At 42.3% G+C, this 18,933-nt stretch overlaps 1 protein-coding gene across 5 annotated transcripts in view; it reads right to left on the minus strand.

The window, feature by feature from the left end:
* Window positions 1–18,933, minus strand: part of marchf8 (membrane-associated ring finger (C3HC4) 8) — a 93,617-nt gene that overhangs the window by 45,337 nt on the left and 29,347 nt on the right. For all 5 annotated transcript variants that reach the window (XM_055018553.1, XM_055018554.1, XM_035945270.2 and 2 more), the window contains exon 2: window positions 16,947–17,143. In XM_055018553.1, the coding sequence (XP_054874528.1) occupies window positions 16,947–17,042 (96 nt within the window). In that variant the 5' untranslated portion in view covers window positions 17,043–17,143. The remainder of the gene's footprint in view (window positions 1–16,946; window positions 17,144–18,933) is intronic.

Here is an 18,933-nt window from a genome sequence, read left to right on the forward strand (position 1 = left end):
TCGGCACACATGCTAAAAATGAAAACAGAGCGCCCACCAATCTGCACGGTTCTGTTAGAGGAGAAGTAATTACAGTGGCTCTATGAATTCTTTGAAGTAAAATCAATAGGCAGGCAAAGTCCGACTTTCACTCTATGTCCTATAAAAATAGCAGCCTGATGAAGGAAATTAAGAATGCTATCATGTTTTCCTCAAATAGGAAGGTAGCTTAAAGAGTTTTACTAAGGTCACCCCTGCCTTTTTATTACTTTCTCAGACTTTTTCATCCTTTGCAGGAAATGAGAATGCAGGATTCTTCAAAGCCTCTATGAACACGGCTGACGCACTTTTTCCAAGACCACTGCAGAAATAACTTCAGTACTTTAACCCTCTGAACCTCAAAACCCACCAGCAGGTTTGAAAGGCATTTTGTATTTACCAAATTGACAAAATTATACCATTCATCACAGCTAGATGCTGTAAAAATACAGAGAATCCTCAGATATTAAACTACTCATCTGTGACGTGTTGCTGGTTTGGTAAACGTGTCCAAATCTAAGGTTAAAATCATAATATTTCATCGAAATCCCTTTTTTCTATATGTCTCATTTAAAATATTGCATTTGAATGGAACAAATTCTGTACAAAAAACCAACAAATCCTGCACTTCTCCACACCACACAACTGGCGACTCATGAATGACTCAGCTGTGAATTTCAGAGATTGTTCTGCTGAACTGCAGGCTGTGTACACAGAGCAGACAGTGACCCCCCCAATTTATGTTAAAGAAATAATAATAAAAAAAATCAACTTTTGTTTTTCCTTATTTTGAGATTCATGACATAAGAACTTTCTTATACAGAAAGTAGGAATGTCACAAATAACTGAGCTCTCTCTACTTCTAGTCATGGTTGTGCTGTTTCCACAGAGGTGCAGGACGCCATACTGCAGTGAAAAATGAGCCTGCAGTGAGCAAAAATGGGACTAGAAGTGGAAAATGCCCAGAAAGTGCTTTAGGTTAGAGGGTTAAAAAACAAACACCAGGCCCAGCGCCCTCCTCAGTACCCTCTTCACTCCCTTCTGGGCTTCGTCCACCAGCTATGACATCATCGGTCATCGCCTGCTGTTAAACAGATGGCGCCCCAATATTGACCCCGGACAGGTGAATTCTGCATTGCAAATACACTGATCACGGTATTTTAAATGCACGCAGACTCGGAAAACGGTCATTTCCTCAGGAACTACAGCTGCATTTTTACTTTTCCTGCTTTCAAAGATCTGATCAGGATTTCAAGGTTGTAAGCAGCTTCCCTGCAGGATGTGAACCGTCAGCAGGGGGCTCCTGGCACACAAACATGCCTGGGGTTACAAAGCTGCCTCTGCTGCATCTAATCCTGCATCCCTTCATTCATCCCTGGCCAATAGGTTAAAACAATACCTGAGAATCTTTTATCCATTAGATATTTAATGACAGTGTGGGTAAACAGCGGTGATACAAGGTTAAAAATGGCACAAAGTTGAACGGCTTCACCTCTGATGTAGCTGAACACAATCCTATGAGCATCTCTTCATAAGAAAGCAAACTACACAAAAAGGAAATATGAATAATTCCTCCAAGTCCAACCATCAGAGGATTGCTTCTTCAGAGGTGTTTTATTTTGCCAATGAACAAAAGACTACAGCGAACAGAAACTCCTCAGACAGTTTCACATCTTTCCAAGTCATCCTCTTTGTTGCATTACAAGCTTTGATGTTTTTGTATTATACAAGGATGCAACTCTATTCACTTGTCTACACTACATCTACCTGAGGCAAGCAACCTTGGATTTACACACCCTCTTCCTCTCCCACATCTGCTTGCTGATGATGGATGAAGGATGAAGCAATGAATCTGTCCTCCACCCACCTACTCCAATCACCATTTTAAGGTCCAGCCTCATTTGGCTTCCAGATAAATATGGTCCAGAGCAGCAGCAGCAGCAGCAATTTGCATTTAAAGGCTGTTCGTCTTACATGCCACATGCCTGCAATTCACTGAAAGGTACATTTGCATTTTGAACACCTAAAAATGCTCAAAAGCTCAACAAGGAAAAACAAGGAAGCCCAAATATTTTTGATTTAAGTGCTGCAATTGCTTGTAATTACAATAAGTGACAACTTAGATTTAAGCTCAGTATTAGAATGGGAGAAAAGAGACGCATCCAGGACAGAATCTCTCCAGTCTGCAGGACGGACATTACGAACCCATCGTACATCATTTACTGATGACAACAGAGGTGTTGCAGCAAAATGCACTTCCAGCCTCATATTGGCAAGTCCTGCAAGGACAGAGGGCCAAAGATCTGCTCTGGGATCAGATACACCGTTAGCTCTACTGCCCCCTGCTGACAAGGTCCTGCACATACCCTCCACTCAACTTCAAAATGACAAAACACAGTAATTAGGCCAAAACCTAATTTAAAGTTCATTGCTTCCTAATAATGTATTTATGCAAAGTTTTCTCTGCAAAAAAAATTCAAGATAAAGATTGAAGCTTGTTGAGTTGACTTGAGAAGATGTTGCCTTTTTACAGAAGAATTTCTTTGTTAGAGTTGATAAGTTAAAACCCAAGCAGATTATTAAAAACTATGCTCTGTGGACACTTCTTAAGTACAATGTCATCTAATATACAGAAATAGCCCTGTCATATAATCTCTCTATCTTAAGCTTATGCTACTTAGCTTTTGGTAACTTTGTTCACTTGTGTAAACTCAATTATATTTTTACTATTGGTGTAGTCCTTAGATGTTATTGAATGCTTTAATTTTTTTTCATTCCCATTTGAATTCCTGAGGTGGGACAGAATATTACAAACATCTTTTAAAATAAAGCGGAACCACCACAAGTACAGCCTTGGTGCAAACACTTGCACCAACCAGCCACAACATTAAAACCACTGGCAGGGTGAATTACATTTATCATCTCACTGCAGCACAGTGTTCTGCTGGGAAACCTCGAGTTCTTGTGTTCATTTGAATGTAGACTGTTTACGTCTATGGGTCTTACATAGTCTATGGCACCACCCACCTAAACATGGTTACAGACCAAGCACATACCCCCATGGCAACCGCACTTCCCATCGGTGTAACAATGCACGACACTGCAACAACTGCTCAGAAAGAACCTGTGGAACATGACAAAGAGGCAATGACCTGGTCTCCAGACTCGCCAGACTCAAATCTGAGCCAGAACAAACCAGATCCATGATGCCCCACAAGCCACAGCACCTAAAGGATCCACTGCCAATATGACAGGTGTTATGTCCAAAGGGTCAGAGCTGTTTTTTGGCAGCACCAGGGGCAGCGACACCACACTAGGCAGGTGGTTTAGTGCTGTGGCCAATTGGTGTATAATATTTAAATGACAACATCAACAAAAATAAACATTACAGGCATGAAAACAGTAAAACCTGACAGAACTGCTGTAATGGACCGGTTGTACAGAGCAGCTGTAATAAAGTGGACACTTCATGTGTATTATTCACATAAAAATAATAGTTTAGTTGCAGTTACTTTAATTAAGAGTGAAGCAAATAGACACTGCCACTCATTTATTTATAATCACAGCCAAATTACAGAGTTTCTTCCACAAAACCAACGGGGACTCATTAGTAACCAAGCAAAATACAGAACAAAGCAAAGCAGCACAATGCAACCACTGATGCGGTGTAATTCAGGTATTTTTACATAATTACAGGATTGCTGGTTTCACATAATTTATGCTAACTTCTCTACAAGACAGATCACCTGTAGGTGACAACATGAAGCCCCTCCCCTCCCCCACCTTCCCTCAAAACTCATCATTCTCCTCTGCTGAAGTCTCAAACATCCCACATCACACCTCCACTAACATCTCAGCTGTCTCCACCTAAGCTTAATGTAGTCTTTCACATCCTTCTAACTTATTATCGCCTGTCACACATCCGCTGTGGTCCTCGATCGACAGCCGACAAGGTACCGGCTTCACATCCTAACTAACCGCTGCTCATCAACATGTTTGCCCCGGCTCCATATGGGCGATTCAGCTCCGGCGGTATCGCTGGAGATCGTTCAGTGCTACGTGACACAGCTGTGAGGGGCTCATGATGAGGCCGCGGCAAGCTGTTGTGACTTCCTTCAGATCATCTTTACGACACTACAAGGCAGCACAATGACGATAAAATGGATGAGAGGCGCATCATGGTGTGAAACAAACCAGAGCCATATTTCAAACCACAATGCCGTGTTTACATGACACACTTTTGATTGACTCAAACTCCTCCTCTCCCCCCCGGAGGCTCGTTTCAACTGTTACAGCAACAATTTCACACTCCAGAAATGTTGTACTCCGTGACCGCTGCTGCTCACATTAAGCGGAGGGGAGTGTGGAGCTGCAGCACTGAATGAGCAAGTTCCCCGGGACATAGGTTGTCTCTATGAAAGAAAACTGCACAGCAAATCAAACCGTAACTATTAGGCCAAAATGATCCACTTCACCTCGGGTAAGGAGGAGAGAGACAGAGAGGAAGATGGAGGAAGGTGTGCAGAAGAGCAGACTACATTTTACAGTCTGCCTTTTGAAGTGATAAGCATGAAGGCGAAATCCCATCGCTCCCAACCGGCCCACACTCCAACATTCACTTTTTCTGCTTTTCCATCTCCCTCTGCTGCCATCTGAAACACATTTTTGCTGTTCCATTTCATCTACATTTTCCAACCACTCTTCATTTACTCAAACCTCCTTCCAATCACGGCTCAAGTCTCACTCCGCCCTGTCAATATTTGTCTGGTCAGCTCTCTGTCTGTGTACAGACAGCTTTAAGCAAATATCTTCGGTAAAGAGCAGCATTTCGACGTGAAATGGGACCAAAATCAGTCCTCAAATAGGCAGAGATGATGATCGTGTCCTGACAACGTCCTTTGGCTTTTAAGGCGGTTTTCGTTTGCTTGTTCAATCTTTCCCTCTTTCATCAGGCTCTTAAAAGTTCAACAAACTTTCCTTAAAGTGTAGAGAATCGTGAGCTTTTTCCTTCTTTCTCTCAGCTCTGAGTCATCAGCACTATGCAGTGAAGTCACTGGTAAACACAGACATGGGAATGACTTTTAGTGCTAAACTGACCAAGGACTGCTCTGTTCCAAGCTGAAAAAATACAAAAAAAAAAGGAAGAGCATCGTTTCCATTTTGCAGTGAATCCCTAAATGGTGATTACTCACAACTTTCTGATAGGCATGCTGGTTTTCACATTTTCAGAGATGTAATAATCTATTTAGGCTTTATGAGAGACCGCAGGGTGGAAAGACATTAATCAGCCAATTAGGATATCAAACGCCCTCAAGAAAAGTGATAATGTTTTTATGGAAACAACATCTTGTACATTCCTCTTTCATGCTTTTACACATTCTGCCTCTTTCCAGCATTTAGTGGAGTAATCCAGCTCCCTGGGAGATCAGCAGCAGGCTTTAGGTTTTATATTCTGTAGGAGTACTTTGAGTCATCAATAGGAGCAATGCAGCAGATCCTTTTCCACCAGCCACTGAGACACCTTTGTCCGTGGAAAGTCTTGTGTCATCACGTATCTTTGTGTATCGTCGCATAGCAGTTTCAGCTTTCAGCGTTTGCTTCGACATGCTTGTGTGTGAGTTGCATGACGCACGTACATACACGTTACATGCTCGACAGAAGTGCAACAGGTTTGCTGCCAATCCAAGAGAAAAATCCTTTTCCCCTGTCCAGATCTGCACACTTCCTGGAGTCAGTGTGCACAGCCTGAAACACAGCTGACTCTGTTTTGTGTGTCAACAGCAGATGAACACCATTCCTGTTAAATCACACAGAAATACTATTTAAGATGAACTTAAAAAAGGCACATTGAAGCCTTAAGTGTGCACTCAAGACGCAGCTGTTGAGTATTTGAGTAGTTTGGCATTGCACAAGCAATAATTCAACAGATTCATAAAGTGACAATGACCTCGGAGTGAAGATGCATCCTTGACTGTCCTTCCAAGATGCAGCGCAACTCAAACCAAGGCCTCAACTTGTTTAGCAGTCGACACCGAAACAAACAACGGGCACATAAAGAGTTCAAGTCTGTACAAAACATTCTACAACATTCGTGCTAATATAAGCCCTGTGAGCTCCTGTGCATGTGTGTGCCAAAAAAGCAATTCTAATCATTTTGAGTGTGTCAACCGTAAACTGGATAATGGGAGTTTTAGAGAGGGGTCGATTCCTTGAAAACTTATGAAAGGAGCCCTTGTGGTGCAAAGTAGAAAGATATAAAAACTGCACAGGTTTTAGGTAGCAGCTCAGCGAAGTCCTTGGGAGGTGGTTTCCATGGTGATGACATATTCTCTCAGCCTGCATGTCCCCCATGTTTGTCTTGTCTCGGTGGCCTGAGATGTTCATGTTTCACATACAGCACAAACGAAATCTATTAGGGAGCCTGAGGGAGGCCGGGGTCCAGAATGAGACGGGACAAGAGGAAAGGAAAAAATGTCTTCCTGTATAGCAGCATTCAAAAGACATGGCCTGATTGCTGTCGCCTCCTGGCAGTGTGACCCGAGGCGATGGATATCGGAGCAGCCACCAGGCTCCTTAGGCCTGTGTGGAAGTTCAAATAAACACATCAATCAAAATGACAGAGGACTGACAGCGAGGATCCACAGCTCCTGCTACTACAAATAGGCTTCACCTTAATTTCATAGGGGGAGACATTTTTCTGATGCCACTCGTGAAAGCCTTGAGATCTGCAACACGGGACACTGGTTTAGAGGGTGGATGGGGATGGTATCAGTCCTCAGACAGCTCACTACCTGAATACTCATTGAAGTAGCAAAGCGCAAAAGCACAGCGCTCCTGGCACATACAGCTTTTGACAGCTCTGACAGAGGCAAAGCTGCAGCATGCCTGTAGTGAGCAGCAAACTATTCCTCCACATTCCGCCTCGGCCGCCTCAGTCCTGCCGGTAGTACGCTTATTCGGTATTTGCTCTGTTTCTACGGCAACAACAGGCTCCTCTCTCGCTTTCACTTCCTTCGTGCTGTTTACAACGGACCATAATTGTGCTCCCTTTCACCTTATCTTTTTATTCTCTCACCTGGCCTCTCTCTCTGCGCTTGTTCGCCGCACTCCACCCACACTCGGCGTCTCCTGCTGGTAGATGGAGGTGAATGTCAATGCCGGGCCGCAGTCCTCTGCACTCCGCACTGAAAACCTCATCAGGAGACCAGGTGCTTGTGCATTCATGCAGCTGCACCATCCACGGGCTAAGGAGGGAGAAGATGAGCACCGCGCAGACAATTTCATGGGTTCAAGAGTGGCTTATGACCCATGCTGCATGTCACCGTGTCTCTCGGCGCCTGTTATCTTTATCGGCTGCCACTCTTGTCTTGAACCGGTCCAGCAGCGCACAAATGGAAAAACGGTGTATTGGCCTGACAGGGGGAATGAGCTAGCATCCGTTTCAAACTGTACCCGATTTACATAAAAACATCTAAAATTCAGAAACGACTGAAAAAAGCCCACTCGAGTAGACGGTAAATTTCATCTGTCTAAACAAGACTTGTAAAACGAGACACTGGGTGCAGAATTTTAAAATGCGCCCTGGGCTTCGAGCTGTAGACATTTCCAAGCAACAAACATCCGGTGTTCCTCTCTGCCTATGGGAACTGTTTGCGACTGCTGTCTTCCCTTTCAACATAACAAGAACATATTCGCCCCTCCAGTATAGCATAAGAGGGGAAAAAAAAAAACAGCTGGTGATTTACAGTGGACTCCTCACCTCAGATTTAGAAATAAAACTGATGGATTTCTCATGATCTATCTGCCATTTGAATCAAAGACAGACTTTCGCAGCTTAATTGGCTCTTCAGAAGTTCTCCTTTGACAGCATTTCATGATTGATCTCCCAGTACTATAAAATCACTAACTCACACAGATCAACACAGCGCAGACAGGCAACAATTACACCTCATCATTTGAAGGCTGAAGACATTTTTCATAATTAATCAAGGTATTAAATTATGCACTGTTTACATACAATACATGCAGGCAATTACAGCAGCAAATGTCTTGAGTCCTTTAATATGATCTGCAGATGACATATTGGCATTTGTTGTCTCTAATTTCCTACATCTTGCAGCTGCACGGTGCAAATTTTAAATGAGAGAAATGAGAATGAGAGAATGAGAGAACTAACTAAAAAAATGTTGTGCAGCTTTGAGACCTTTGATGTTTTCAGCACAAACCGATGGAAAAACACCGACCAAAAGCACACAACATGGCAAAAATATGCATTACTCTCTGCACTGGTTGCAGGCCATGCCAGGAAGGGAGACAAAGCAACTGTGTTTTTGCCTCATCGATCCGTGCAGTATTCTTTGTTTCCTTCTCCTTCAGCACCTGAACATACCGGTTTCAATGAAAGCAGCTCCTCAGGCCCACCACTCGAAACACTAGCTGTGCAAATATTGCAAATGGACTGCTTTCATTTTCATGTTAAAATGGGTCCAAGCTCCATAGATTTCAGCTGCACCTCTTGAAAACGAGTGAACTTGTTGACCCCGAGACAACGCTGCAACGTGGTAATTTAATCTAAAGACTTGAATTATTTTGGATTAAACATAGCTGATATCTTTAAATTAAAACGTGTCTAGATCAGGTCTTATTCCTGTCTCTTAGACTGACTCTGGACATGCCAATTACAGTCTCCATTCTTTGGCTCTCTTGTCTGGTGTATAAACCACCAGAGTAAATCGGCTCTGTCTTCCTCAAAAAAGTCCTCAAACTTGTCCCCGAAATGATTGTTTACTGTGCCATTTAAAGCTCTCGGTGTCCTGGGAAAGGCCACAGTCAAGTCATTCTCAACACAGACAAAAGCAGAGCAGTTTTGTCATATGTTTGGGTTAATCCTGGCTTATTATAATGCGGATCTTGACATCATTGCTATCCATAAAACAACACTGCAATCGTCACCTTGAACCCAAAGGCGAGTTTGAAAGGTATTTTATCATATTTTTTCATACATTTTCTCACAGAAATAAAGACATTGTCAGTGTGCATGTCTACATTTTTGTAAAATAAATAATCAAGGAAATGATATTTTTGATTTTTGTTTTGATAATTCATGGCATTATAACTGTGTCACACTGAACAGAAGACATTTTTCAGTTCTCTCTACTTCTAGACATGGTTGTGCTGTTTCCATAGAGGTACAAGACTTTACTGGAAGTGAAAAATCAGTCCATAGTGAGTAACAATGTAACAGGAGCAAAAAATAAATAAAAATACTCAAAAACTGCTCAGAGTTCAGAGAGTTAATTGTTGCTGAAGAAAACAAAAATAAATGGTAAACGAAAGATAAACATCCATCATCAACCTGCTCCAGCTTTGACCTGCAATTTTCCCAACAGCTGTGGATTCAAACCACTTTCCTGTGCAGCGGGATTATAATATGTTGGATCCATCATGGTGCTAAATGATAAGTTGGGCTTCAATCTTATTTGTTTCGTTCAATTTCATGGCAATCCACGCAACAGCTACTGAGACATTTAGCTCAAAAGCACATGAAGTGAAATTATAGGGCGACAATGTTCGTGTTCAATAAACAGTCATGTTAGCAGCATGAAAAGGTCATTTTTCATACGCAGGTAAAAGTGCTGCAGCTCCTCAAAGCAGAAGAAGACAGCAGCACTTGTTCTTCACTGAGGTGATGATCCCCTGTGTGTAAACTATAGACCATGCTGTCAGAATTACAGTATAAGCAGTCATAAAATGTTCCACACAAGTGTAAAATTGAGTCCATATCTGCAGCCGTTGGGCTTCTGCCTCCCCAGACAGCAACACGGAAGAGTTCACAGTGTGGTCACAGTAGTGAGCCGGAGAGATTTACAACGCTAATCTTCCACAGGATAACACCAGGAGAGGATGATGGAGAGAAGGATGTAGGAGAACTTGGAGACAGACACATCAAGACATTCAGGGAGACAGGAATCTGACACAAATTAAATGCAGCCTCATCGTAGCAGACTGTGGTGTGCATTTGTGTCGACAGGAGTTCATGCAACAAACTTTCCCTTCAAATGACCGACAACTGGGAATCTCATTATCATTTTTTACCGGGACAAGGCGAGCATTCAACTGCGCACAGTATCTTTCACTCCATGCACAACAGACTTATTATGCGTCTCGCCACATACTGGTTACCACAATAGAGCGTGACAGAGCCGGGAGTCCTATCAGACTTTCATTATACACCTGAGCAGCACGGCTCCATATGAATAGCAGCCACTGAGTGTCAGACACCAGACGGTCCGCTGCAGCGAGGGAAACATCTGCAGCATCTCAGAAGGAAGATGAATGTGGGTGCTGTGGGAGAGCTCAGAGTGTCTCCACCATTGATCTGGCTTGCAGTGGCTGAGTGTTCGGGGCCGCGTGAGTCACAGGAGTCAAGTCAGCATGTCACAGCCAATTACACAGCGTCCTCAGACACAACACGCAGACACCTTCCAGAGAACAGACGAGCAGCGGAGAGCTCCGGATGGGAAATGAAGCACAGAGTGAGGCGGTGGCGGCGTCTCGTCGAGGAGAGAGGACCGGCAGATTGAGCCTTTCATGTGGTGATTTCATGTCTCCCTCCAGGAAATAACTTCATCTGTGTTTTATTCAGCTCTGTCTGTCTCTGGTTATCTCTGTACACTACAACCAGAGCCACTCCAACAACACAGATATTCAAAATATGAGAAGTGCACCGTGTTATATGCAGAAAAATTTTATTCATTCAAGTAAAACAGCTAAATTACAGCTGATGTTTTTTTTTTTTAAGTACTTGGTGCTTGCTTCTGTTCCTGCAATGTGACAGGCTGAACAAATTCTGTAGGTTACAGGGTTAATAGCTATACATCTGTCAGATTACTTTAAACAACAGCCCACATAATATGCAAATTATTAGATTATCATTTGAAAATGTGTTTTTCCAAGGTTTTTGCTTGCTGAGCTCTCTGAATTTACAGCCAAGTAGTAAATTTGAGCTCTGAATCTGTGTCCACGCAGGGTGAGTGTCTGTGGGTGGGTGGAGGTCGTGGACGGCAATGGAGCAGGGGTTAATTGAAAGATATAGTCTGCCCTGAACATGTCTTTCTTTTCTTATAGCCGCTATCCTGAATCCAAGTGCTGAAATACACACAGCAGAGATCACACAACCTCACACTGGAGACAAAGCAAACTCTATTTCCAGTCTGTATCAGTGCACAACATTAGGCCTCATCTATGAGTGTATAGAGCGGCTAGGGGGACTGTAATTATTTCCAACTATTCCTCTCAAAGTCTATTTTCTGCCGCTACGGGTCAGCTGTAATCGCATATATAAAACTTAATATAGTGCAGATTGTCACAGCTACCAAAAGAAGTAAAATAACCCGTGGAGCCATCACAGCGGCTAATGAAATGAAATCTTTAACAAGGTGAAGCAAAGTCCTTCCTCACAGCAGTCGAGGCCCGCAAAGGCCCGGCTGTCGTGTCAGCTCTTCCACATTTAATTATGTTTTTTAGCACTTCAACCTCAAGTGCAGCCGGGGCCTCTGGGAGACTCGTGCGAGTCCTGCACAGACGGGCAGACTAACAACACCAGCTGCTGGCATGTGAATGTGTGTACCTGCATCCCGAGTGCACGTCCTCCAATGCACGTTTCCACGAGGAGAATCGAACAGCAAAGCAACGAGAAACAAGAAGCTGAAAAATTACAGTGGCTTTACAGAGAGCAGTAACTTAGCGTAGGTAGAAACACCTCCGAGTTGGTGCTGAAAGGATGAGTTATTCATTGATCTAACAGTCGTTTGCAAAATGTGTAGTAGTTTTAACTTCTCATATGTGTAAATTTGCTGTTTTTCTCAGTTTCTCTCGTGAACTGAGTATCTTTGAATTTTGGACATAAACGAGGGGCAGATGTAACTTTGAAAGCCTCTGAAGGGCATTTTCACTCCGTTTTGACATTAAATAGACTAAAATTTGAATTAAAATTATCTCTAAATGTGAATTAAAATAACACACAAAGCAAAATATTTTCTCCATAACGTTCTTCAGTTCTCAGTCAGGCTCACGGCACAATGTGTGCAGAGTTTGTAATTTTTTTTCTGAATTCCTTGAGCGTTACATGTAAAGCAGGCTGGTTTGCTGACACACAATATTCATACCTTTATGAAAACTGCAGCAAGAATACACAGGATCCCATTCTGCCTGTGTTATCTTCTCTCCCCAGATCCTGCTTCATACTCATGCTGGGGCACCTGTTTGGCCTCTGAACATCTACACCAGGACGACCGTGGAGGTGTGGGTTACTGTATGTGTGTTTAGAGGTGTGTGTGAGAAATGACACACACGCATGTTTGCATTAGTGTAACCAGAATATCAACCAGACTGACAGGTGTGCTCAGTATGGGTGTACACACTGTAGAGGGAGATAATTTGTGCACAACAGAAAACACAAACGCAGTCAGTGGCAGAATTTGTACTCCTTCCTCTAAAGTGCATATTTAACCAATCACATCCCCTTTTTAACCGAAGCTGCGTCCGACTAGATGTGACCACCTTGTGTTTACTCCTGATATACTCAAGTCACACAACGTGTAAACACCCCTTTTCCTGATAATTCAGCATTTCACGCCTACATTACTTGGCCCCGAGGCTTTCGGGGTAATTATCATGGTATTTCCATTCGCAAGTCCCTGGGCATGGCAATCTGGAAGGGACGGATTTGGACAGTTTTGATCCATTACATGTTTGGAAAATGTTCCTCTGCCTCGGGGAAGAGAACATATTTTCAAATATTTTTTAAAATACACTTGTAGAGTTTTATCACACACTATTTTTTGGACAAAGTTTAACTGATAAAGTAATGCTGGGTGTAAACACGGTTCCTGCAAACTCAGCTAGAATGCTTCAGCTGTACCAAAATCACTGTTTTTAAGTGGTGAAGGAATAGTAGAAAATGAGCAACAGAAACCATGTCAGCGGAATAGAAGTGCTTCATTAAGTCAGACACATTTAACAGTCCCTATCTGGCCTGGATGCTGTGTTATAAAGTTTTTGCTGTGGCGGTCAGTGTTTGATCTACAAAGCTCAGCGATGCTCGATCGATGCCCAGGAGCTCAGCGGCGGCAGCTGTTTTCAAATCGCCAAACATCAGAGGAGAACCAGTCGGTCTTTTCTGTCCTTGACTCCGACACACTTACTGAAGGACAAGGCCTCTAGCGCTCTCTCTGCTTTCATAAAAAACACATGCAGCGTCAAAAAAGGACAGGTATGGAGCATCACAGTAGTTCAGTTGTGCACACAGTCATAGAAATATACTGCTATATATAATGCTGGTGTTAATGAGGTCCTGTATGTTTGTGTGAATATACGCGTTACTGTGAAAATGAAAGCTACAGCTGCATCCACTGCAGCTTTGCTATGTCTCTCAGTTCACTGGACGTAATCGCATGCTGCTCATATAAATGAAACACACTTGCAGTAAACAGATACGCCAGCGAGTGATATTGCAGATGGGTTAAAGACACAATAATCAACAAACACTGACATCTCAGTGTGCATTTCCCACGAGACTTATGAATCTTAAATGACAGTCGGTTTGGTTTTCCTCCTTCCCCACCTGCCAACCCGTGCCAGAGCTTACTTTATTGTCAACTCATGCATAATCCATTTGCTGCACACCTTATCAAAAACCCCAGACTCAAATAAATCTGACCGTATTATTTGCAAAGGCAGAGAACCGTGGGGGAACTTTTCTTCTTTTTTTCCCCTCCTCCACAAGAAATAAAACTTTTTCTCTAAAAGTCGTTCGGTGCTCTTTTTTAATATATTTTTTAAACCTCAATTTATCTACCCAAACATGAGTTCTCAAGCGGAAGACCACAGTGCACGGACAAAGTGCCCACAAGCACATATCCAAAGAGGATTTTCGGCGAAGACAAATGAACTTGAGTGGAGTCGGAGGAGAGAGGCCAAAGTGGGGCCAGCAACAGTTAAAGATGTGTTGCTCTCTAAAAGAAGCAGCTGACTAACTCTGAATTCTAAGCAGAGCAAAGTTCTGCTTCTTTTTCTTTCTTTTTTTTTTTTTTTACCCTGAGGCACTAAAAGACCAGTTGTGTTGTCTAAGAGGGCCAGATGGGCCTGTGCTCTCTGACTAAACTCTGGGCACATACACACCTCCAGGACCCTCGAGCTGATCAGCATTCAAAGCGAACACTCACCGTTTTCCCCTTTCCTCACTTCCTACACTCTCCTTTCTCCACTCTGCTGATGGTTCCCCAGGGAGGACGGGAATCGCTGCTGTTTATCCACTTATTCCTCGGGGGAACAAAAAGGAGGCTCAGCCAGCAGGAGACAAACAGAGGCAGAAGGTGATGCTGAGCACAGACGCTGAGCTGGACCATTACGCTGTTAGCAAACATGGCGGCAGGGAGACCAAACACCCCCCAGACATTATGAAGCTTACACTTTCTCCCTTTTATGCCCCAACAGACTGATGCAACCTTCCTACGACAGCTCTCAGAGTTTATACCCCTTAATCCTGTTAACCATGCACAAAAAGGTATCCAAGCTGCACAAACTCACTTTTTTATTTACCTAATAGCATGATATGAAAGCGGTTTTGGAGTCAATCCCAGTTCACTTTCACTTCTGCAATGACGAGGCGTTTTAAGCTTCATGGTGAACACAGATCGATCAAGCAAACGACAAAAATCACATACATGTGGCAGTTTACAGCTCGACAGGCTGAAACATGACGCCACTTGCAGCAGGAAGACGCCTCTTAAGAACACCTGCGCTGCTGCACTCACCGGAGCTCTATTGTGATCTGATGAGGCCGAGGAGAAAGAGCAGGCCACACACATATTGTCTGAGCACCTCACTTTGTTCCTGTGCTCAAAAAAAGCAACTGCACTCTGAGTGCACTTCACTGGACTGTTTGATGGTGTTCGAGTACAGAAAGACAAAGCAAGATTGATGGGGTACATGTGAGGCTGAATTTAGCTGCGATCGTACAACTGACTTTATTACTACTGACAAATCATACGTGATGCAGGATAATAATGAAAAAAAAGACATACAGATGCTTCATGATGACAGCTAGATGGTAAGAGTTTGAGGACAGCTGAGCATAACCTTTGGTTACAGAGAAAAGTCAGAATTCAGAGAATAAATCTTCAAATTAGATAGACTTTCCAGACACTAATACTCTTCTGCATAGGCAATGGATGGATAAATTGGTTGAGGCTTTTATTTTGGTCTTAAAAAATGATAAAAAATAAAATTAAAATCAGCAGGAGTAGGGATGAAAGTGTTCTAAGTTGATTTTACTGATTCCTTTCATAAGTATGAAATAGCCAACAATTCACAAAACACCAAAAATAAAATCCTCTGGCTGGTATCACGAGCAAGCTGCAAAAACAGACGGCCTACAGGTGGTTTTAGGCACAAAAGGCAAATCAGTCCAGACTTTAACCAGGCTCATTAAATGGAAAATCTCTGTTCAACCCACAGGCAACACAAATATAATTTGTTTGTGAGACAAATGCTGTAATGAAGAAGTCACGTTGGGATTGCCACCCCTGGCATAAAAGAATTAACTTTGATTGTTTTCTGACAGAACACCTGGGATAACTTTCCCCACTCCCCATCCTTTTCACAAATTTAATCTTAAAAGCAAACCTATTCGCTTTTGAGTAGTTGACATTTCTGACAATCCTTTTGCGAGGCATTTAGTAGATTTTCGTATTTTCATAAGTTGTTTTTAAAAAATACAAATTTTCCCAAATCAAATCCAATTAAAACCAAAGACACAATAAATTAAAAAAACAACGGACATTGTGATAAAGTTTTGGAGAATTTTGTTCCTGTGGGTATATGAGTGACAGTAAATATACTATATAACTTATATATAAGTTATACAGTAAATATACTATATAACTTATATATAAGTTATATAGTAAATATACTATACAACTTATATATAAGTGAAAGTGAAAAAACACAGGCATTTAATACACAGATTTAAGAGGTGGATCAGTAAATGCACATCTAATTCAGGGTACAACAATCCATTCACCCTGTGTGTGCTGCTGCATGTGCAGAGCTAATGTGTGTGTGTTGCTGCCAATAAATTAAAAAAAAAAACAAAAAACAAACACCTAAGGTGAAGCTGTGGAGCACAGCTAATGCTAATGAATCCAGCCCTTCCTGAATAATCAAATGGAAATGATTTTTTATTAGTAGCTTGCTTTAACATAACCACCACTGTGACAAAATACACAGTGGAAAAGCTGATAATCACAAAATATAGCATCCGAAACAACTTCACACTGGGATGTAATTAGTTCAGAGTTTGGAATGAGCTGCAGTCAGTGTAACAGCTGTTTGTCCTAATTAGCATAGGAATTCATCAGCTATGGTCACAGGTAGGTTTGAAGACATTCCCGTTAAGCAGTAAAGAGATATCTCATTCAAAACAATGAGACACACAGATGTATAACAACCCAAAATCATAATAAATATAACAAAAACAGCGACATTAAACTGAAGCTTCGGTTGTTATGGTGAAAACTATTATTTGTAACAAAATATAAAGGTAACCAGTGCCTTTAAGGAAAAACATCCTACCAGCAATTATATTGAATGTATTGCTATGAATCCTGCTAACCTATAAGCACATCAAAATGAAAAAGACAATAAACCTCACAAGCATTTTAAGAGCTGTGAATGTTAGAGAAAATGTTTTGTATCATAATAACTCAAGGGGACCTTTGTCATCAGTTAAAATAAGAAACCAACATTGATCACATAGAAAAAGCAAGTAATTACATATTATGTGATAAAACTGTCCCATAATCCTCAGCTGTGTCCGCAGCCTCGAGACTGTGTGACCCATTTCATCCTCTGAATTCTGCACATACCTGCTTGTCCTTGTCCTTCGCTTTCCCGCTGCCTGACACCCGCGACGAGGTGACATCACGGGGGATGACAGAGATTTGGTGCAGTGGCATGTTCATCCCAGCAGAGCCAACCAGGGACGCTCACACACACACTTCCTTTCCCGCTGCAAGAGCAAAGGGCATGATGGTCCGAACTACGACTCTTTCCTCTCGCCACCCTGCAGAGGACACACATCACATCAGAATGAGCCACAGACGTGTCTTCTATCACAGCAGCTGGAGGGCAGAACTACAGGTGCACAGAAAGAGATGAGAAAAGACAGTCCTGAAGTGGTGTAGCTGCATTTCTTTTTTCCGTTGTCTGGCATGCTCATCACTTGACTAGAATTCTTAAGACTTACACGGGCCTGAAACAAAATTTCTTAAATCAGATTTTGATGAGAGTGGCTCTTTGCATCAAAGACTCCACCTCTGGAGTTGGTCTATTCATCTGTGAGTACACTAAGCAACTTTTATTTATACTTAGATCCCTTTATTGCTATATAAATAGAGTGTCATCCCTAAAAAAATGTTGAAAATGAATGATGATCATGCATGTGTGTTGAACATGACATATCCATCCATCCAATGCAACTATGGATGGATGGATAATTCCTTAGCATTCCAATACACCTGTACTATAATCTACCCATACAAATAGTAACAAACTCTATTCTATTCTATTCTATTCTATTCTATTCTATTCTATTCTATTCTATTCTATTCTATTCTATTCTATTCTATTCTATTCTATTCTATTCTATTCTATTCTATTCACCCATCTTCTTCCACTTATCCATGTTCAGGTTGCATTGCAGGAGGCTAAGCAACAATGTTTTCTAGTTCCCCATAGGGAATCCCGATGGGTTCCCAGGCCAGCTGAGATACGTAATCCCTTCAGTGAGCACTTGAATCTACTTCTTATTGGACGTTCCCGGAAAACTTCCAAAAGTAAAGCGCCCAAGAGGCATCCTAATCAGGTGCCTGAACCACCTCAGCTCATCCCTTTTGAGGCAAAGGAGCAGCTTGAACTCCACTCCAAGCTTCCTCCGGTTGTCCAAATTCCTCACCCTATCTTTACGGCTGAACCCAGTCACCTAATGGAAGAAAATAATTTTTCCTGCTCGTACCCACAATCTCATTCTTTCAGTGGCTACCCCGAGCTCATGACCACAGGAGAGGATTGTAATGTAGATGGACTGATAAATGGAGAGCTTGGCCTTCTGGCTCAGCTCCCTCTTCACCATGACCAACACCCACATTACTGCTAATGCTGCATAGCATTTGAAAAAATTAGATTTGAAATATCTGTAGGTATTTGCAATGGTATACATACTCTGTAAATGCTACGGTACTGGCACTGGCTTCTTGGCTGGCGTATTTTGATAAAATGATGAACTACTATGTCTGTTAATTAACTTCAGTAACTTCATCAGAATTTTGAACCCCAGTAGAAGCTTACAAAAGCTGATCCATGAACTTTTCTTGTTTCTGACCTACAGTGCAGTCTTAAAGAAACTTTCATCTCTCCTCAAACCCCAAAAGCACAGTCATCTCCTGTGATTTTCCACCGCAGAGCAGAGGTTCGTCTGAGAATAGCACAGAGTATAATAAATGATCACAGAGGTGATCCCTGAAGTGCGTAATAAATCACTACAGAGGTGTGCAGGAATTCACTTTTTTTTTTTTGCCCAAAGACCTGGATTCAGAGCGATGATTTCCAGACCAGAGAGTGGAGGTGAGTCTGTCATTCTTGGATAGATTCAGACAAAGTCATGAAAGCAGCAGCGGCGGCAGCAGCAGCAGTATGAGGCTGTCCTGGGGAGTTACACAAGAGGTTTTACAAATGGATCATTTTAACTTCAGTTAATGCAGCCATCTGTACTGCCACTGACAGCAATTAAGCTTTAGCTCCTTCTCACCACTAGGCTGTATGTGTTTGCACGCAGGCCCGTCTGCCAAGCAAACC

Source organism: Amphiprion ocellaris, chromosome 16 (assembly GCF_022539595.1).
Source record: "Amphiprion ocellaris isolate individual 3 ecotype Okinawa chromosome 16, ASM2253959v1, whole genome shotgun sequence".
NCBI classification, from domain to species: Eukaryota; Metazoa; Chordata; class Actinopteri; family Pomacentridae; genus Amphiprion; species Amphiprion ocellaris.